Source organism: Malaya genurostris, chromosome 1, assembly GCF_030247185.1.
Source record: "Malaya genurostris strain Urasoe2022 chromosome 1, Malgen_1.1, whole genome shotgun sequence".
NCBI classification, from domain to species: Eukaryota; Metazoa; Arthropoda; class Insecta; order Diptera; family Culicidae; genus Malaya; species Malaya genurostris.
This window is the reverse complement of record NC_080570.1, coordinates 67,813,602-67,836,396: the sequence shown is the minus strand read 5'-3', so window position 1 is coordinate 67,836,396 and position 22,795 is coordinate 67,813,602. Positions and strand designations below refer to the sequence as shown.

Here is a 22,795-nt window from a genome sequence, read left to right as displayed (position 1 = left end):
TGTTGGTTTGCTTGATAAACAACATTCAAGACGTTTAGCATAAAAAGGTGTTGATTTTCGGTTTAAACTCGGGGTGGTGAGTTTTAAGTGGGCTGGTGAGTATTGAGTGACATATATGCACTGAAACTTTTTTGCGCGCATCACAAACATATTTTTATATTTATATTTTTAAAAGTCATAACCATTTCCGGTGAAATTCTCAACGAAAGAACAAGTCGTGCCGAGTTAGTGCGGCGAAAAATCGAGTATTTCATGAGTGCCGAGACATTCGAAATTACTCTCCAAAGTGAATGTTGATGGGTGGCTTATTGAGCAATTTGACGTCTCAGTTACTCACACCAATTCAGAGTGCGCAGATCTATTCATATACGAAATTAGAATGTGTGCGAACCGAAGTCAAAGTTTGTTGTGGGTTCAATTTTACACTGAGGTAAAACATTTTAGACTCATAATCATACACTGCGAAAAATGCATATAGAATTTCGTAAGCTATGAACTAATGAACCAAGTAGAAGACAGTTCCATTACATGATATAGAGTTTCATGAACGATTGTATGTCTTTTTCAACTGTTCTCTTGGCATTGCAGTGTTTTTTATTGCATATATGTCTGCAATAATTGACACGATGCGGCTCGACAAAATTCACTGGGTTATTTCGACATACTCACACTAGCATTAACCTTTCAACTGCTGAGAATAGCCACACCAACACAATCGCACGTGGATTGGACTATTGGCCGTTATCAAAAAAAAAAAAAACAAAGCGTGATATGCAGATTGAAATTGAACCATTAATTTGCACAGAAAAAATGAACTTCGTCTTTTCAATTTGGTGTTATAATAGTCGACTAATAGTCTTATATATTTTTTTTAAATTGTCATACTTGCACAAGTCCGCGAATCATAATTTTAATGTTACATTTATTGACTATGTTCAAAAGTGGCGACCCGCTGTGACAATTTTTCGAATTCAATATAAAACTTGAGGAATTTCGGATGATTTTTATTTGGTTTGTTGGTAACATTGAGGATGAGATATCGTCAATTATTTTCCAACAATTTTAAAACAACTGAATCTGAGGAATTTGTGACAGATAACAGGTGACATTTTTTTTCAAAACCTGTGTACATTTTGAATTTTCAATACGTTCGAAATAAGTAGTTCACTACTTCCACCTACTCGACTGTTCGTCCCGATTTTATACGTTTCACTTCATTCCGGAACGGTAACAATGTTATCTTGCTTATTACAGAATTTATCCAAACCCGGCGAAAGACTGCTATATGATTAAAACCGGGTATACATAAATAAGAAATAAAACAAATTATTCAACTACAACGATTGGAACACTTCTGCTACGATTTTTTTAAATGTAAAACACTCATTTTATTCCTCATGTCAATTGAATGTGAATTTAATGGTAAGATGGGAATTAAACAAAAATAAACTTGTGATTGTAACCTGAATCAAAACAAAAATTTAGCGCGATGTGAATGCAGTTCCCGAAATAGTTTTGATCGGGGTGACATCTGCACGTCTTCGCCTGGCAATTCATTCAAAATTGTCCACGGTTCATACACGAGCTTGTATTTCTGTTTTCTGTGTATTTGCACCCTTTCTCCGTTAATTATACTGTTACCATATTCTCGTGCATGGAAAAAGCTAGGGAACAATGGGACTCTGCAATCTACCCTTATCATTCGGAGGTTTTAGAGGTGGTAACCCTAAGTATAGTGAACTTAACGACTGCTGGGAGTCTAAACATACCTAATGAAAAATCTGTTGAGTTAGACTCAAAACTAACACCATTTGTTTATCATGACAGTTGTGGGCCATTAGAATTGACTTCTGCTATATCGGTCTTCAGATTCCATTTTCAGAAGTTATGGAAATAGTATTTACATGCTCCGAAATAGAACTTGTTAACTTCTCTCAGAGATGATTGAACCGACTTTTACGAACTTAGGCTCGAATGAAGAGTTTTATGGTGATATATAAAAGGGATGAATCCGACGTTCGGTTCCGGAAAAAAATGACTAGTGCTCTAAATTTCAAACTGTTATTTAGAGCAGCGATACAAAATACTAAAAAAATCATCTACTTTGGGCTCAAAACTAATCCAATTGGCAAGTTAATATTGATAGCTAAACGAATTGACTTCGGAAAAAATGGTAAAAATCATCACTATGAAACTCACTTCAATATCTTGGAGAAGACTTATCACAAGCTCAGATTCAAATTAAAGGTATAATGATTTCATAAAAAAAATCCAAAGTTTAGTTCGGACTCAGCGTCCAGTTCTAAAATTTTACGAGGATAAGTGCTTAAATGTCAATCCGTCGTTTCAATTTGTAGAAGAGGATTCCGGTTCCGAAAAAAAACAGAAAAAGATAGATAGCTGGCTTCCGCATGAACGAAAAGTTTATAGCGGCCCTTACACGTGACAATATTATTATAAATCCAAAGTTTTTTCAATACCGTCAATCGGATTGGCTTGGTAATTTGTGACCGTATTTTCAGAAAAAAAATCCAACGTTTGAAGTTTCTAATATTGCAACTGAACATTGAATCATTGAGAGAAGAGTTTATTAGACATATTAAACAGCTTCCTCTCTGGAAAAAAAAGTATTGTCAGATGCTCATCTTTGATTTTTTGACAATATTTTGCGGAATTACTAATAGAAGCTACGTAAATCTTTATTGCGCAACAATTTCGGCAAGAAAAATCCATATAGGAATGTGTTCGTTGCTAATCAAATGTGTTAGTGGAAGTAAGCTGAAACTGAAATAATTTTTCTCGAGCAGCTTTCAAAGAAACGGAAGAGTTTTAGTCTGTAAACCATTTCGCGGTTAATTTTAACTTTTGTTTAAAATCTGACACTTGCACACTTAAATTTTATAGCTGAGTCTCGGCAAAAAAAGCCGAGATTCGCACAGCTGAGGAATCAGTAATCATCTCGGCAAAAATTAAAATTACTGAACTTCTCGGCACCCTCAAATTTGACAAACGTCAAATATTGCCGAAATCGTCAGCAGAAGATTTACTGTTTGTTCAGTTAAACTTTCACTGAGTATTCAGTAACGCAATAAAAAAAAAAGAAAAACGAAAAAATAAATTACTGAATCATCAGTAATTAAAAAGTTAACCGATTAATTTAGTTCGTCAACATTATAAACAGGCCGTTTGGGATCAAAAATTCATTTTATTTACACTTAAAGGAGACTTACAAATTTGTTGCCGGTAGTGCTACCTGAAAACAAGTGGCATAAAATATTTTTAAAAAATTGTCGGAAGGCTCGCATTCAGTACCGAATACTGTATAAGCCATGCAAAGACCATTAAATGTTGACAGTATTCCCGGTCCCGCGGGAATTACTACATCTTTCCAAATTAGAGAGCAGTCTCCTTCGCCAAATTCCTCAGACATCACTACTAATAGCGACGCTTCCGGATACCACTTTGAGTCGAGCTGGAAATATGAAAATAAAAATAGGTTTTTATATATTGAGTTAACTTCCAAAAATTCCATGATAACTTCACGACAATAGAAATAAGCAATAGAAGTTGCTTTCTATATAAAAAAGAATGTATTGCAATCGTACCTACTGAATAGATCGTAGATTCTTACGTCTTCCTTACTAAAAGTTTCTAAAATATCCATTTTTTCACTAGGAAATTTCACCAGAAAATAACCGCGCAATGCAAAGCGGAAGTGTTACGCGGCAAGAAATGGCGTGCTGAATTTCGGCAAAAGCTAGCGCATATTCCGAAATCTCGGCAAACGTAACTGCTGATGTCGGCATATCCAGTGATGCCACTTTTTCCTGAGGTCAAATCCGTAGATTTGACTTCAAGTCTAGTTATACTCGTACATGTTCCTTTGAGCCGAGCTTGCGTGAACTTATATGGGGAAAACTCACTAAATGTATCTAAAAAATGTTTAGAATGAAAATTAGTACGTATCAAATACAAGTAAATCAATAAATAAAAAAAAACTACTTAAAATCATCAGCTTGGAATGCCAAGCGATAAAGACAGGCTTCCTTAAAATGAGTACTCAGTGCCGGTAGATGTTTGATAGTTTTTATAATTGGACATACAAAAAAAATCTGGATAAATGATGCGACAATATTCAAGCATTTTCCGTATTTTGCTTGGAAAAAATGCATTATTTTAAAATAATGAAAAATCCGTAGATTATTAAAGGTCCATCCGTAGATCCGTAGAAAAGATAAAAATCCGTAGTTCTACGGATAAATCCGTAGGGTTGGCATCGCTGGGCATATCTGTTATTTACTGATAAATTCAGCAAGCAAATATGCCAAATTTCAGCAAAATGAAGCACTTTACCGAAGTATCAGTGAATGCATTTAACGAAGTTCAGAAACATGCGTATTGATTACTGAGTAATCAGCTAAGTTAGGTGTTGCCGATCAGCTTCGGCATTTTATTATGCCGAGCTCAAGAAATGGTTTTAAGTGTGTGAGTGGTTATTTTGTGTCGAGTAGTTAAATTTAACTAAAACTGCGACCCATTTCAAAGTTTGAAAATAACCACCGATCAGTCAAAAAAACCATGCTTTCGAGCAGGATTATTTTTGACAACATCAAAATAACCACTCGAGTGTCAGATTTCAACCAAAAGTTAAAATTAACCACGAAATGGTTCACAGCCTCAGACTAAGATTTATTTTTTTATTGAATCAAATCAATGATTTATTTGATTCAAATAATGTTATAGTACATTAAATGTATTTGAATCCAATATGGTGTAGTATAGATTCAAAAAAAAAATGTTTGACTCTAGAATTAAATTAAATCAAATATACTGGGTCTTAGCTTCAAATTCATGGATGTTGATTAGAACTTTTCGTCCTTGAATCAAATGCCAGAGAATATTGATTCTAAAATATTTTGATTGATTCAAACATTTGTACTAGTTGATTTTGTGATATTTAACACAACTTCTGCTGAGATTTTATTTTGTTGCATCATTCAAACGGAAAACGTCTTTCGAGGAAGTAATAACTTTCAAAGCAGTTGACGAATTTAAACTATCTACGCTATTGAAATCGTTCGAATTGTGCGAGTGCTTTCATTGGATTGGTAGGTTATGAATTATGTATGTACAAGGAACTTACATTTGTATTCACTCCAGAGAATAGTTTCACAGCAGAGACTTTGAAAATTATTGAACGAAAGGAAGCAGAGGAGTCAATACCGCTACCGTACTTAGCTTAGCCCGCAAAATGCATTCATTAACAAATTAAAATTTAATTTACAATAATTTGTCAATTTTTTTTTGAATTTCAACTTATTAGATTTACAAACAATCGCACGAAAGCCTTGTTGTAGAAACATAACTAATTTAAACCGTCTTAAAGAAAGAAATAGGTTCTTTTGGATTCCATTATGAAAAAAGGCGGGTGGGTAATGTCAGACATAAATGGATGTCGTGAATACGAAAACAACTGACATGTTCCTTAACACTTCGGAGTATCAATTAGTTGATCAATTGTATGAATTATGCAAGCATTCCCCTTTTCCACATTTTTCACAATAACAAAGAAGGCTTCACTTGACCTAGATTACTGTGAATTTCACACAGCGAAAAGTTCACAAATCTAACCAAACTGTTCTAGATTTGCACTAAACTGAGGATATTTCCAAATATTTCCCTTCGATTTGCGAACAACAAATCCTTATAGTTCCTTAGAAAACTTTTAGAGCCATTAGAACGGCTGATTTTGTGAATGCTCTCCAGCGTTGCTTTTTCACCAATGCAAACAAGTGACTAGCAGCTGTGACGTAATCGTTCTTGTTGGAGGCGAAACTAGCTTTGCAAACGACACAAAATACGTCTGCTCGCAGTGGCGATAGAATCCAAACTGATCCAATTTTTGTTGAGTGGCTTGTTTTTACCTGATTTCGTTTGTAGCTTCTTAGCTTTCACTAATGGGCGGTCCTAACGGCTATAAAAATAGGAGCATACAGAATTTTAATTTCTATATTTCTTTTCGGATTTGCATTTCATTGAAAGAAACTATCCGGATGCTGTACGGGATTCATTCCTGCCTTTCAAAAGGACCATATTGTGGAACTTACTACGATATTAAACACTGTTCGGAACATTTTCTCGAACGATTTGTTGTACAGCAGCAGATATTTGTTCTCTTCCTCAGAACGCGTTCTGATTGGCTGGTGTTGACATGGGTCAAATAAGACAGGTTTTTCAAAAGTGTACTATTGAAATACTTCAATGCTTTTTCTTTACACGCTTAAGTTGAAAAATTTCGATTCTATTGGTAGTTAGATTATATAAATCCTTTCACAGATCACTGAGCAATGAGCTTTAAAAATACGAGCAAGGCAAACGCGCCTTATGAATTATCCTCTTTGATACTCGTTTATACCAAAAATTTCAGAAAAGTTTAATTTTAAATTATTTGAGATTATGTCACACAACTGAATATTTTATCATAAATTTGTGATCATATTTCCGATGGCATGTAGCAAAAATTATCTTGATTCGTTAGATACAACAAGAGATATTCACGATCAAAAACTTATCACTCTCTCAGAGGGTAAATTTGGAAAAGACACCCCATAGTAAAGTAAGTCGTATTCACGACAAAAAAACTATTTTGTTATGATACTAACGTAATAGTGAACTTTTTGTTTGCTTAGAACTTTTTATTTGCTTAGAAGTAAATGTATTTGAATCAAACGGAAATGAATATAAGCGTTGATTCAAAATAAAATATTTTTGAATTCAAAGCGTATTATATTGAAAAATTAAAATACATTTTCCAGGGTGTACAAAAAGAGGAGTATTTTAGACGGATATAGGTTTCATCAGCTTTTAGCCATACCATGAAAGCTTACTTGGCTGTTTTGATAACGGAAATAGAACACAAAAAAAAATGAGGTTTACACGACATTTAAATCAACAGTAATATAAAATAGACACCCTTTGAATGGTACAATCATACATATGTTACAGTCACTCCAGTTATATTTTTCTTTAGCAATATAATTCCGGGCCCACTGTTTACTGTCGGCATGCGACTGATGATTCTTTGGCGCAGTCAACAGTTGCGCATCTATGCAATAGTGCTGACGATTTCAATGACAACCGAGAAAAAAATACCCGCACAGTGTGGGTATGTGTGTGTGTGATTACGCAAAACCGCTGATCTCGTTCGATGACTGTTACATAGTTCCTGTTGGTTCATTCATGAAACCGTACCGACCGTACAACCCGTGCGTACTCATATTTTGTTCGGTGGTAGGGAATGAATCATCCAGTTCTTACTACAGTCTTGAGCGTTTTATAATTTGAACTGACATTTTAATTGATACCGTTCAATAGCGGAAGTATACAAGTGTGTTTGTAAGGGAACTGTCATTAATCTTACATCGGTATCAGTACAGCCTTACCACTCACGGTTGTTGGTCACTTCTTAAGATTGCTTAAAATCAAATCAAATTAGCTAAGTTTTAGTGATGTAGGCTTTCGTTCTACTGATTATATAATTTCAACTACTTTATAAGTCATGAAGTGTCAACTTTCTAGGCGTCGTCCAGTTGCCAACGGTTCTAGATTCAATTGAGTGTTTGTTATCATACTGCTATCAGTGCCAAAGTTAGTCTACGTAGGATAGATATCGATGTGGATTACGGGAAAGGCACGAGATTACCGGTGAACTAAGTTCGAAATGAAACGTACTGTCAGTACTGTTGAATACTTCAACTTCTTAGCCGACACCTCAGCGCAAACGGTTCACGACAGGCGCAGCTGACCGACCGTCGTCTTCTTATTCGTTGCCATCACAGGCCTTTCAGTCGACCGTTCGTTGTTGAAGTGTACAGTCGTGCTCGCTACGGTAGGTTCATTGGAAGACGACCTTCGACGAGGTATCGATCTGTAATAGTGTACTAGTTTTGTGATTCGAAGGTGCTAATGGCCACGCGGATTAGCTGCACCAGATGTTTGATTCGGTTAGTAATGTGTCGTTTTAAATTTTAAGAAGTGTAGTTTTCGGTATTTATACATAATAGTGAAATTACATAGGCAGTTTCGTTGCTTCGTGAAACGTTCGAATGGAAAGTACTTTCAACTCGTCAGCAAACGTACGAAAAGGCTGCCCTCGAAACTCCTATCGGTAGTATTGGTTCCAACCAGTGAAGACCAAAACAACAAAGCAATCATTCAGGTGGTTTGCGTGTGATCCTCTCGATCGCAGCCTAACCAAAAGCGGTGAAATGATCGAAACTAAAAAGGAGTGAAAGAGACAGAAGCAATAATAAACCAAGTATATAGCAAAACGCACCGAGACGCGGTAAATACTCGAATATAGTTACCAAAAGAAGAACGAGAAAAATTGTCCTGTTGAATTTCTTACGAAACAATTTCACAGTGGGGTAGATCATAGTGTTCGGAGAACTGCAGAAATCTGCATACTGCATACTGTTCACATTCCGGAGTCCAGGTGCGTGCAAGAAGTATATCACGAGACAGCGAAATGTTGAAGAGCAAAGCAACCGAAGAGAAGGTTACCCTGCTGTCCACGAACCAGATACCGATCATCGATCTGGCTCACTGTGGTAAGTTGTAAAATGGCTGTTGGTTGCAAAATTTGTTTCGATCGATATAACTAGTAGTTGTGATAATCCTATCCATAACATTTGATATGTTTCGGGAAAACCCGTTAGGACTATCCGTTTTGCATTGAAAAGTGAACCTTCAATTGTATCCGAGTTGATTGATTTCACTTGTCCAGAAATCAAGAATTTAGCTGAGATAGATTCGATAGTTTATGCCCCTTGGGACATTCACAAAAGCTTATAAAAATCAACTATTTTCATTCAAAACTACTGGTTTCAACAACTGACGTACTTAGTTAAATGAAAATATTGTGATCATCGGTCGCGATAAAGGAGAATTGGTCAATATCAACAGTCGTTTGGTAGGCATGACTAATCGATTGTATGGTTAACATCTTGTACTGGAAAATACAATCGAATATTTGCAAACTACAAACGTCACTGCTTGCATCGCAATGAGTAAACATATTTTGAATAGTCGAAAAATATTAAACTTGGGAATACTACGCATGACAAAAAATCAATGGCCATATAACATTGCTACCATCCAAATCGTACAGAATTACTCGAAGATTTTTTTTCCTGAACTGGTCCAGCTCTGGGTTCTTCGACTTCTTGAACATACACACGCTTTTCAGACGCACATTGCAATAAAGAGTTTCAGCAAAATGTCAGAGAACTGCCGAAATTTTGTAGCGATGCAGATCCTGAAACAGTTTAAAAGTCATCAGACTTCACAAATCGGTATTTTGGATGAAACTTTGAACACGTCTTCAGTATGGCAAACCATCTGTTTACTGACTTTTAAAAGGGGTGAAAGTACTGTTGCTTGCACTTTCTTCGATTTTTTGTAGTTCAAAATCCGATGCTTGTTCAGAAACGGTGTCCCAGAAAAACTTGTAGAAAAATAAAAGGGCACTTCGAAAATATAGACAGTGGAAAAAAATGTTGAATGCTTTTTAAAGAATAAAGCGATTTACCGAAACACAGTAAATAAAACTTGGCGCTCCTGATTAAAACAATTTTTTTAACATTTGACGTAAATTTGAAGGGTTTATCTATTTTAAAACGAAGAAGTTACAGCTAAAACCATTTGTGCAATTTGAAGAAAACCTTAGTTTTTGGAATTCCATGTCTAAATATCACGAGAACAGCTATTCTTAGGAGAAAGATTACCATGAACAAATTTTTTGCTCTTGAGCTATATAAAACCATATTTTTGTGTCATGAAAAATTCAAGTTTTGCAAACGGCTTTCAATTGTTCTAGCTGTAACTTCTTCATTTTTTTTATAGACACCAACCAAATTAACATCAAATGATGCTTCTATAAATAATTCAGGCACATGTACGATGACTTCAACCAACGAAACGCGCACTTCATCACAGATGAACAAAATTAGTCCATTCTGCTCCCAATGGTAGGAAAAAATGCGATACCTTTTTGTCAAAATTTCGTTTTTTTGGTCTTAATCAAATTATTTAGATAATTAAAAATAATAATATTTTGATTTTATTTTCACAAACTATACCGGAAACTTGTATAGTGAATACCTAACCAAAACCACTCATGAAAACTGATGCATTTCACACAGTAATTGAATACTTTGTCTTTATGTATATGTATTTGTATGTCTCTCCCTAGCGAAATAGAATACGAGGAAGTACCGGAATACCATAAAACTAAATTTGAAGAAGCAAAACGTAGACTATGTGCAATAAACTGAAAAAATGTATTGAGAACCGAAGAACACGTCAACGAAGAAGAGGAAAAATGTGAACTAATCATTAACAACTTAATAACAATTTAATTTCGGTAATTGTAGCAGTTAAAAGAAGAAGAAGAAGCCATAATAGCTAATTGTCTGTGTGATTCAACCCGCAATTGAAAGACCTGAAAAACCACATAAAATTTATAGGAAAGATAGATGTGTAATCAATGTATAAAACTACTTTGACACAAGAAAAATATAATCTTAAAGATGCAGTGTTATCCAGACTCTGCATCGGGCGAAGCAACAATTCGTAAGTGGTTTGCAAAATTTCGTACTGGTCATATGAGCTCCGAAGACGATGAACGCAGTGGACGTCCAAAAGAGGCTGTTACCGATGAAAACGTGAAAAAAATCCACAAAATGATTTTCAATGACCGTAAAGTGAAGTTGATCGAAATAGCTGACACCCTAAAGATATCAAAGGAACGTGTTGGACATATTATTCACGAATATTTGGATATGAGAAAGCTTTGTGCAAAACGGGTGCCACGTGAGCTAACAATCGATCAAAAACAACAACGAATTGATGATTCTGAGCAGTGTTTGGAGCTGTTATATCGAAATAAAACCGATTTTTTTCGTCGATATATAACAATGGACGAAACATGGCTCCATCACTTCACTCCGGAGTCCAATCGACAGTCAGCTGAGTGGACTGCACGCGATGAACCGAACTCAAAGCGTGGAAAGACTCAACAATCGGCCGGTAAGGTTATGGAGTCTGTATTTTGGGATTCGCATGGTATAATTTTCATCGACTACCTTGAAAAGGGAAAAACCATCAACAGTGACTATTATATAGAGTTATTAGAGCATTTGAAGGACGAAATTTAAAAAAAACTGCCTCATTTGAAGAAGAAAAAAGTTTTGTTTCATCAAGACAATGCACCGTGTCACAAGTCGATGAAAACCATTCTGAAATTGAACGAATTGGGCTTCGAATTGCTCCCTCATCCACCGTATTCTCCAGATTTGGCCCCCAGTGACTTTTTCCTGTTCTCAGACCTCAAGAGAATGCTCGCTGGTAAAAAATTTAGAAGCAATGAAGAGGTAATCGCTGAAACTGAGGCCTATTTTGAGGCAAAGGACAAATCGTACTACAGAAATGGTATCGAATAGTTGGAAAATCGCTATAATCGCTGTATCGCCTCTGATGGCAATTATGTTGAATAATAAAAACGAATTTTGGCAAAAAATGTGTGTTTCTATTAAACGATACAAACTTTTCAGCCGAACGCAGCTTCTGTCAAATTTTCGGCTATCACCATAACTGGATGGAGCTCAGTTTTGTATTTGTTTTGCTCAGGAAACCAACGATGAAGGCGGCAAATCTCTTATTTTGCCCCGGACGCCAAATTTTCTCGGTATGCCACTGAGTGATGATGATGATGATGATGATGATGATGATGATGATGATGGTCCCACCTCATACCCCTACAAAGGTGTGAGCAGAACGAGTTATCTAAATGATAATTAATATTTTTGCACATATCTTAACCAGTAAACGAAAGAAAACGATCTGATTAATCTAGCAGGTATAGATTCTTCTTCAAAAGAACGACTGACCACAAAATAACATTCGAATATTTCGGATTTACTATCCAGGGTTAATCAAGAAAATTTCAAACCCGGGAAGATCCTTGATCACATCAGGAATCGAACCCGATATCTTTACCAGTATCATACAGTAATTCACCTGGCCCTTCCCGCCGGACCAGTTCATCTAAAAAATTTTTACTAACTAACTAAATATGTACTTACAAAGCGGACTTTATGTGTGAAATACATAACCTTTTGAACTCCACCAATGTCGTCGCGCGTTTGATTTCTCTTGGCATCGAATTGAAAAAACTTATTCCCTTATACAATAATGAGTTTTGCGATCTGGCTAACAAAAAGCTTGGTGTTCTACGATCAGATGCGTTTCTAGTACTGTACCTATGCAAATCAGTTCCATGGTTAAGTAGTAAACTCTCTGTTTCACTGAAAACCATTGTAATGCGTTCAGTAGAAAACCTGACAAGGTATATCTACTACATTTTAGAATTTTCGCATGATTTTATTTTGCAGTTTGTCAAGATTTTTGTGTTATTAGCAAGAAACAGAATGGATGGGCAAAAATCAATGTGTGGTGAATAACTGTTCTATACAAAAGAATCTTACTATGAGTCGTTAAGTCATTTTTCAAACGATATAATACACCATATTTTTTGGCAATCTTCTTGATGACGTTATTGATATGAGATTTGAATGTTAACTTTTCATCAATTATGACTCCAAGATACTTCATTTCTCTAACGCGATCAATAGTTTCACCATCAATTTCCACATTGGCGTCATGACCAGGGCTGGCAATAATCAACTCAGTACTTCATCATCACCGAGTTCAGCTCACCTGCAAATCGGTTTCAAAAGCATCACTAAACGAGTTGAGTAACTGGGTAACCATTCGTATAGAGAAAACATCGTCTCAACATCGTAGTGTCAAGCAATCAGCAGATGAGCGCTGACTGCTCATCAAATATTAGAACCCACTGAGAGACGATTTGTGAGTTGTGATTTGATGTGTTTGTACATCAACACATTGAATCAGATTCTTATGAAACTGTCTCGCTTGTATTAGGTTTTGCACGAACATGACATAACCTCACAAAAATAAACAGAATGAATTTGTTTTGACAGTTGACGTGTACATGTTTACAGTTTAAAAGTTCATCAGAAGTTCATCGTTCGAATGCAAAAATTGCAAGTCGTCTCACACTCAACAGATTCATTCATAAATCGCTCCTTGATGCTGGAAACACATACAGGGCAATCTTTTTAGTTATTTTCACTGTTGAATACGTTTTTAACAGGCACTTTTTCGTCATTTTTTCAATTTTTAACTTTCAGTCGCAAAACAAAACAAGTACACGGCAACTGTCAAAGATGAACTTGATTCATCGGCAGTTCATTTGTGTCGTCATCGTGCAAAACCTAATTCTCCACCCACCAGAGTTGCCATGGGCGGCCAATGTTCGAATCGATGCCATTTCAATCCATTTCTCAAGACATGTTTTCGCATGCTGGAGAACGCATTCGTTTCAGTAGCCAGTTGTGTTTAGCTCGAAACATGAAATTCAATCGTTTATGGTATACATCACACTACGGTTCGACATTTTTTTTCGTACATTAACGCTCGTGTTCGTTTTGAGTACCAGCAAAAACAAAACCGAAAATCTGGGTTGTGTAGGCAGCTCTGTGGTTTAAGAATACACTCACCGGTGTAGCTCGGTACAGTGATGCCAAACTCAGTACTCACCTTTTAAAACTAGGAATGAGAGTTAAATGCTATGAAATCAAAACTGAGAACCATCAATACCATCATAATTTGATGTCAGCGGTGCTCTGTATAGGTGAGTGTGTTTGTTTAAATCAGCGATGATTTTCATCTTTACCATCATTTTTCGGATTGCATCGTAAATCATGTGGTGAGCTGATGAATAGAAAAAATCAAATCTTATGAGCGAGTTTTTGCCACCCTTGGTCATGACCGGTGTTAACAGAAGAAATAACCATATATTTAGTTTTCGCGACGTTTAGTTTCAGTTGCTTAAATTTTAACCATCGAACCAGCAAACTTAGATCCTCGTTTAAATGTGCAACAGCTTCATTGAAATCTTCAGCCGTAATGAACAGAACAGTATCATCAGCAAACAAATTTATATCACAGAAACGTAAGACTCGCTTCATATCATTAATATACATAATAAATAGAATAGGACCTAACACACTTCCCTGAGGCACACCAAGTGAATTACCGAGGAAACTAGACACTACATCGTTAAAAACAGTCTTTTGAGATCTACCACATAAATAGTTTTCAAACCATACATGTGCCACTCCCCCGATGCCAAAACGCCTTAATGTCTGCAACAATAAAGGTCTTGAAATTGTTTTAAAGGCTCTCTTCAGATCCAAGAACACAGCAAAAATACTCTCTTTGGCTTCGATTTTCTCCTTCCATTTTGCCAATACTAGGTTCAAAGCGGTTTCACAAGAGTGACCCCTACGATATCCCGATTGTTCCGGTATTAGCAAACTGTTATAATTCAAATAGTTAATCAGCTGATCTTTAACAACAAGTTCCAGAATTTTTTTCCAGCGTGTGCAACATGTTCATGGGACGGTACTCCTCGGCTTTATCCGTTCCAGTAACCTTGGGGATAGGAAGCACCAGAGATTCTCTCCACACTTTGGGCCCGTGCCCCGTGTACAACGATTCATTTACCAAATCCAGTAGATCGCGTCCGATAACATGAAAGCAATCCTGTATCACTTTTGAGTTTACATTGTCAATACCAGTCGATTTTCCCAAATTTAAACAAATATTTTTCAATTGTTCAAAAGTGATTGGTTGAAATTCATCAAGTCTACAATAGTTATTCATCGGCTGTGTTATTTCAACAGGTTCACCTACCAATTCAATACTTTGATACACTATTTATGAAATAACTGCTGAACTTTTCAGATATAATTTGTTCTGTGTGTTCTTCTATACCGTCAAAAGTTATGCTTTTCGATGCACTATGTGTAGGCTTTTTATTTTATTCAATAGTAACATATTTGAAGGCACACTGCTTAAGCTCTTAGATGCCAAGGGCATTTTCTTATTTTAAATTATGTGTAGGCTTGATAAGCTGTTTGAGAATTTTCCATAACTCTCTACTGTTTTGTTGATTTTGATCGATTCTCCTCTGTATGTATTCATATTTGGTCTTCTTCAGGGCCCGTGAATAAATATTTCGTGCTTGTGTATATCTACTCCAGTGACTATCATTGTTAGTTCTGATCATATATATCACCATTGTTGTACAATTAATAGTACTTGAGTTACAACAATTTGAAGGCAAAAGGTAAAATTGAACAAAACAAAAGAGTTCTTTGAATGCACTGTCTAAATAGCTCGAGATCGGCCATATCTACAAGAAAGGCAATTATGTGCAAATTTATTGCTAATTTGTGGATATTTAGTCAAGAAATATCTGCAGTTTTTGGGAAAAATATGTGGATATTACAAAGTTGGAGTTCTGTGTTTTAAAACGTCATTTGTATACCCTTTCAATGGTTTTCATGGTAGGTAGACCAATGGGCACTATTTATTTTATATTTTTTTTTTGAAATGCAGAATCGATGGAGAAAACTTGAAATTTATTAAAAATTATAACTCAAAAACAAAAAAAAAATCTACATCGCTTATTTTTGGATATGTTATGTAAAAATGTTAAAGCTTTCAGAAAAAATATAAAATGAAATAGTGCTTATTGGTCTACCTACCATGAAAACCATTAGAGGGTATACAAATGACGTTCTGAAACACAAAACTCCAACTTTGTAATATTCACATATTTTTCCCAAAAACCGCAGACATTTCTTAACAAAATATCCACAAAATAGCAATAAATTTCCACATAATTTCCTTTCTTGTAGACGTGGCCGACAGTTAACTTCAGCTTTCCATTACTCGCATAGTTTTCCTAAAAACTATGGGCATTTATTGACACTATATCAAAAAATTAATAAAATCGACCGCGTGATTAAAACATTATGATTTTCAAAGAAATGTATTTTATTGAAGAAAATCGAAAATATTCGTTTTTTTACCTACACTTACAAGGAAATGATCACCCTAATGACAAAATAAAAGAATACGGGTCTAATATTTTTCGATGGAGAACGATTCTTCCAAATAATACGACATACTGAGAGATCGTATATCAGTTTCCCATGGAATTGCTGATATATACTATTGTGGTATTCAATTTAAAATATTTCTTGTCGTTTCTTGAAAAAAAACAAGGGATGGTTTGTGCATTAACTAATATAACCTCCAAAATGAAACACGAAAAACAAAATGAGTTCCACTATTGTAGGTACTTCCGGCACCGGAACCCGTGAACTGGTATAATCGATGTCGGTTCGTACCAGTTTTCATTCAAAATTTGAAGATTTTATACGATTTTGACATCGTACTTTAAACTACGGTGTAAATTTTTGTTGTTTTCGAAAATATGCAGTAATTTGTGGTAGGACCATAAGACCTAAGATTGGGAATATCGGTTTCGCAAGCTCTGAGAAAAGTGAGTAAGGTGCCTAATCGAAAACCGGGAACAAGGATGGAGGGAATCGGTTTGTTTGGCTGCTTACTAATAATAGCTACTAATTGGTGTAGTTTTGAGAAAAGTTTAGAAAATTTTCGAAGGTTTTTGTTTCGCCACTTTAAGTGACAGTGTACAATATTTAATACACTTTACCCTATTACTCCGGAACCGGAAGTCGGATCTGAATGAAGTTCCGAATGAATGAAGTTTGTCAAAATCGGTTCAGCCATCTCCGAGAAAACCTAGTTAGATTATTTGACCCACACATACACACACAGACATCGCTCTGCTCGATGAACTGAGTCAAATGGTATATTACACTTGGCCCTCCGAACCAATTTTTACTAGTCGATTTTTCAAGTGATTGCAGAACCTTTTTATATGAGAAAAGCAAAACATACGCAATGCAATAAAAGAACAACAACAAAATAAGACAACAGAAACTAGTCACCCTGCGCTTTGTTTTATTGCTTAATTCATCATAAACTGTGCAATCATTTCTGGCTCATCGTCGCTGCTGTCGAGTTGTTCGGAATTGTCATGCGGCTGATAACGATTTGCGGATTCGTCGACGCAGCCAGTGCAAAGTATGCCGCTTTGTCTAGCTAAATATCACGATTAGCAATCTTCGAGTGGAGTGTAGTCGTTTTGATCGATTGACTAAGGAAGTTTCGATCCATCAGCGTTTTTGTAATAGAAATAAACAATTTACAAAGCAAAAAAAAACGTCCATGATGAAAGGTGGCTGTGGCAATGAAATAAAGTAAAATTACTGTGATCTACACTAAAGTGATCGGTGAGTTAATGACATGCTTCACAAATATTAGGGCATTCCTTTCGTGACCGTCGTATCGATCGGATGGTAGTTTGCATTAGAGCAGCTGTGCGTTAATCCATTCTAATCCGTTTCAAGGTCATTTAATATCAGATCTTTTGTTCGTGAGCTTGTGCAGTAGATCAATACAGTATAAACAATAAATACCGTTAGACAGTGCCGGGTGCTATTGTGTTAAAACAATAAGAACAGTGAACCGACGCTTAGTGTGGTGCCGTGAACCGGTGCTGTGTGCATATTTATTCTCGGAGGTCGTTGTAACTAACGCTTGGCCTCAGCGGCCGAGTTGCTACGGATCATTAGCTAAGTATAATATTTTTTCCCTTCGTGTCCCTTTATCGTCTTATATTTTGACTCCCCCTATAATTTGCGCGGAACCTCAACCGCGCTATGGCAAGTCCATTAAATTCTCCCCTGCCCCCCGAAGATAAAATGGAAACAGATTTTAAATCTGCCCCAAATAGTAAGACTCACCGGGTTAAACAGTATCCCGAAGAGCCTTCACCCTCGGCCGGCCTTTATGTGGTTTATTTTCGGACCAAAGAGAAGAATAAACCGCTTAATATTTTGAAAATATCTAAAGACTTGGAGTCGAAATATACAACATTGAAATTTAGTTCAAAAATTCGTCCCGATAAGCTCAGGGTCTCGTTGACCAGTCTGAAACATGCTAATGAGATCGCTCGAAACGATCACTTTACGCGGGACTACCGCGTTTATATACCAGCTCGCGAAGTCGAGATAGACGGAGTGATCACGGATCCAAGTCTGACATGCGAGGACATTCTCAAACATGGGGTCGGATGTTTTAAAGATCCCTTGCTTAAGAATGTCAAGATACTGGACTGCAAACGTTTGCATTCAGTATCGATCGCCGCGGATGGGACAAAGTCTTATCCCCACTCGGACTCGTATCGGGTGACCTTCTCCGGCTCGGCTTTGCCGAAATTCGTTCTCCTGGCCAGGGTTCGTCTACCTGTACGACTTTTCGTACCACGGGTAATGAATTGCACTAGTTGTCAACAACTAGGACACACAGCTTCCCATTGTGGAAATCGGCCCCGCTGCTCGAAGTGTGGAGAGAGTCATGCGGATGGCGTTTGCGACAGAGACATTGAAAAGTGTCTTTACTGTGGGGCGGCCCCGCATGACCTCACAGCATGTTCTGCGTATAAATTGCGTGGAGATCATTTGAAACGATCTCTCAAGCAACGATCAAACCGCTCGTTCGCAGAAATGCTGAAAATCGCCACACCACCTGAACAGAACCCCTACACCTGTTTGTCTGCGGACGATTGCGACTCTGACGATCCTCAAGAAGGTACATCTTCAACTGTCCCTCGTAGTTTTAGGAAGAGGAAAAATATATCATCTCCTAAACTCCCTAGAAAGGGTTCGAAGATATCTCTTGAAGGCCCTCCAAAAGTAACAGCAGAAGGAAGTGTTGGTAAAAAAAACGAAAAGAAGAAGCCAAAAGCTCCTAGTTCCGGAGACTTGAAATCGGAGAAAGAATATCCAACACTTCCGGGGACACCCAAAACCCCGAAAGTCCCCAAGGAACCAGAAAACACATCAAGTGCTGGACTTGTAAAATTCAGTGACATTGTGGACTTTATATTTTCCGTCTTCAACATTTCTGACCCCCTAAAAGGTATTTTGATGACTTTCCTGCCAAAAGTTAAAATGTTTTTGATGCAGCTGACTGCAAAATGGCCCCTCCTCTCAGCAATCGTTTCCTTCGATGGCTAATTTTTCGAACGAGGTCAAGGATTCGATCACTGTTTTACAGTGGAACTGTAGAAGTATCATCCCGAAAATAGATCCTTTTAAATACTTAGTAAATAATCTGAAATGTGACGCATTTGCATTGTGCGAAACTTGGTTAACTTCTGATGTATCACTAAACTTCCACGATTTTAACATTATTCGCCTGGATCGAGATAATCCCTACGGAGGAGTACTTTTGGGGATCAAAAAGTGCTATTCCTTCTTTCGAATTAACCTCCCCTCGATATCAGGTATTGAAGTTGTCGCATGTCATGTCACAATTAAAGGCAAGGACCTTTGTATTGCTTCCATCTATATTCCCCCTAGAGCCTCAGTTGGGTACCACTGGCTCAGCAGTATCATGCAACTTCTTCCCGCACCGACGTTAGTTTTAGGAGACTTTAACTCTCACGGTGCGGGATGGGGTTGTCTTCATGATGATAACAGATCAGCTCTGATCCATGATATTTGCGACAACTTCAATATGACAATCTTGAATACGGGAGAAATGACACGAATTCCCGCACCACCAGCAAGACCAAGTGCGCTGGACTTATCCCTCTGCTCGACATCGCTACGGTTGGATTGCACGTGGAAGGTAATCCCTGATCCCCACGGTAGCGATCATCTGCCTATCGTAATTTCAATCGCCAGCGGATTAAGACCATCGGAAACAATCAATGTTTTGTATGACCTCACACGAAATATTGATTGGAAATGCTACGCAATATCGATATCTGAGAAACTAGAAACAACACAAGAACTTCCTCCGGAGGAAGAGTATACGTTTATGGCTGGCTTGATTCTCGACACTGCGATTCAAGCTCAGACGAAACGTATACCCGGCGCGAATACTAACATTCGTCCTCCCAACCCGTGGTGGGACAAAGAGTGCTCATCACTGAACGCGGAAAGATCTTTAGCATTCAAAAAGTTCAGAAAATATGGAACACCTGATAATTATAGAAATCACGCAGCGCTAGATAATCAAATGAAGAACTTAGTTAAAGCAAAGAAACTAGGTTACTGGCGACGGTTTGTTGACGGATTAACAAAAGAAACATCGATGAGCACTCTTTGGAACACAGCCCGACGAATGCGCAACCAAAACACAACGAACGAAAGCGAGGAATATTCTAACCGCTGGATATTCGATTTCGCTAAAAAAGTATGTCCTGATTCTGTTCCGGAACAGAAGATATCCCGCGCCGCGACTTCGAATACAAACGAAACACCGTTTTCGATGGTAGAGTTCTCACTTGCGCTCTTGTCGTGTAACAATAAGGCCCCGGGGTTAGACAGAATTAAATTCAACTTGTTGAAAAAGCTTCCTGACTCTGCCAAAAGGCGCTTGCTGAATTTGTTTAACAAGTTCCTCGAGGGTAATATTGTTCCACACGACTGGAGACAAGTGAGAGTTATCGCCATTCAAAAACCTGGGAAACCAGCCTCCGATCACAATTCGTATCGGCCGATTGCTATGCTTTCCTGTATCCGGAAGTTGTTCGAAAAAATGATTCTCTTCCGTCTAGACAATTGGGTCGAGACTAATGGTTTACTTTCAGATACACAATTCGGCTTCCGCAGGGGTAAAGGAACGAACGATTGTCTTGCGTTGCTCTCAACCGAAATTCAAATGGCATTTGCTCGTAAAGAACAAATGGCATCAGTATTTCTAGATTTCAAGGGGGCTTTTGATTCAGTTTCTATATATATCCTATCTAAGAAGCTGCACCAGCATGGTCTTTCGCCGGTTTTGAATACCTTTTTACATAATCTATTGTCCGAGAAACACATGTATTTTGCACATGGTGATTTGTCGACAATACGATTCAGTTACATGGGTCTTCCTCAGGGCTCATGCTTAAGCCCCCTTTTATACAACTTTTACGTAAACAACATTGATGAATGTATCAACACATCTTGCACGCTAAGACAACTTGCCGACGACAGCGTTGTGTCCATTATAGGACCCAAAGCTGCCGATCTCCAAGGACCATTACAAGATACCCTCGACAACTTGTCGACATGGGCTCTTCAAATGGGTATCGAGTTCTCTACGGAGAAAACTGAGCTGGTCGTATTTTCAAGAAAGCGAGAACCAGCACAACTACAGCTTCAACTAGGGGGTGGAACCATAGCTCAGGTCTTCACATTTAAATATCTCGGGGTCTGGTTCGACTCCAAAGGCACCTGGGGATGTCACATTAGATATCTGCAACAAAAATGCCAGCAGAGAATCAATTTTCTTCGCACAATAACCGGAACTTGGTGGGGTGCAAACCCAGGAGACCTGATCAGGCTGTACCAAACAACGATATTGTCCGTAATGGAATATGGATGCTTCTGCTTCCGATCTGCCGCGAACACCCATTTCATTAAACTGGAAAGAATTCAGTATCGTTGTTTGCGTATTGCCTTAGGTTGCATGCAGTCGACTCATACGATGAGTCTCGAAGTGCTCGCGGGCGTCTTACCGTTGAAAAACCGATTCTGGGATCTCTCATATCGATTGCTAATCCGATGCGATATCTTAAATCCGATGGTGATTGAAAACTTCGAAAGGCTTGTCGAGCTCAATTCTCAGACCCGTTTTATGTCCTTGTATATTGATTACATGGCTCAGAATATTAATCCTTCTTCGTTTGTTTCCAACCGTGCTCATTTCTTGGATACTACTAATTCTACTGTGTTTTTCGACACATCCATGAGAGAAGAAATTCGTGGAATTCCGGACCACGTGCGCCCTCAAGTGGCCCCAAATATTTTTTATAATAAATTTAGAACAGTCAACTGTGAAAAGATGTTTTACACTGACGGATCAAACATCAACAGGTCCACAGGCTTCGGAATCTTCAATCAGAACATCACCGCTTCGTACAAACTCAGTGATCCGGCTTCAGTCTACGTCGCAGAATTAGCTGCTATTCAGTACACCCTCGAGATCATTGAAACCTTGCCCAAAGACCATTACTTCATTGTCACGGACAGTCTAAGCTCAATAGAAGCTCTCCGGGCAATGAAGTCAGGAAAGTATCCCCCATATTTCCTGGGGAAAATACGGGAACATTTGAGAACTTTATCTGAACGGTCTTATTTAATATCGTTAGTCTGGGTCCCTTCGCATTGTTCCATTCCGGGCAATGAAAAGGCAGACTCATTGGCTAAGGTGGGCGCATTAGAAGGTGATATTTATGAAAGACCAATCTGCTTCAATGAATTTTTCAGTATCTCTCGTCAGAAAACTCTCGAAAGTTGGCAAACTTCATGGAGCAATGGCGAACTGGGACGATGGCTGCATTCCATTATCCCTAGGGTATCGACGAAACCTTGGTTCAGGGGGATGAACGTGAGTCGTGACTTCATTCGTGTGATGTCTCGGCTCATGTCAAACCATTACACCTTCAACGCGCACCTCCGGCGTATTGGAATCGTGGAGAGCGGTCTCTGCGCTTGTGGTGACGGTTATCAGGACATCGAGCATGTCGTATGGACGTGTACGGAGTATCGTGACGCCAGGTCTTTATTAAAGGACTCCCTAAGGGCCCGAGGTAGACCACCTGAAGTTCCGGTCCGAGATGTGTTGGCTAGTCGGGATATCTCTTATATGCTTCTTATATACCAGTACCTCAAACACATTAATATCCAAGTGTAATCTGTTATACCTCGCT

General features: G+C 37.8%; 1 protein-coding gene across 1 annotated transcript in view; it reads left to right on the top strand.

Moving 5' to 3' along the window:
- Positions 1–7,292: 7,292 nt before the first annotated feature.
- LOC131440360 (uncharacterized) overlaps positions 7,293–22,795 on the top strand; it is a 59,641-nt gene continuing 44,138 nt past the window's right edge. The window contains exon 1 of the mRNA XM_058611611.1: positions 7,293–8,609. Within this exon, the coding sequence (XP_058467594.1) occupies positions 8,528–8,609 (82 nt within the window). The 5' untranslated portion in view covers positions 7,293–8,527. The remainder of the gene's footprint in view (positions 8,610–22,795) is intronic.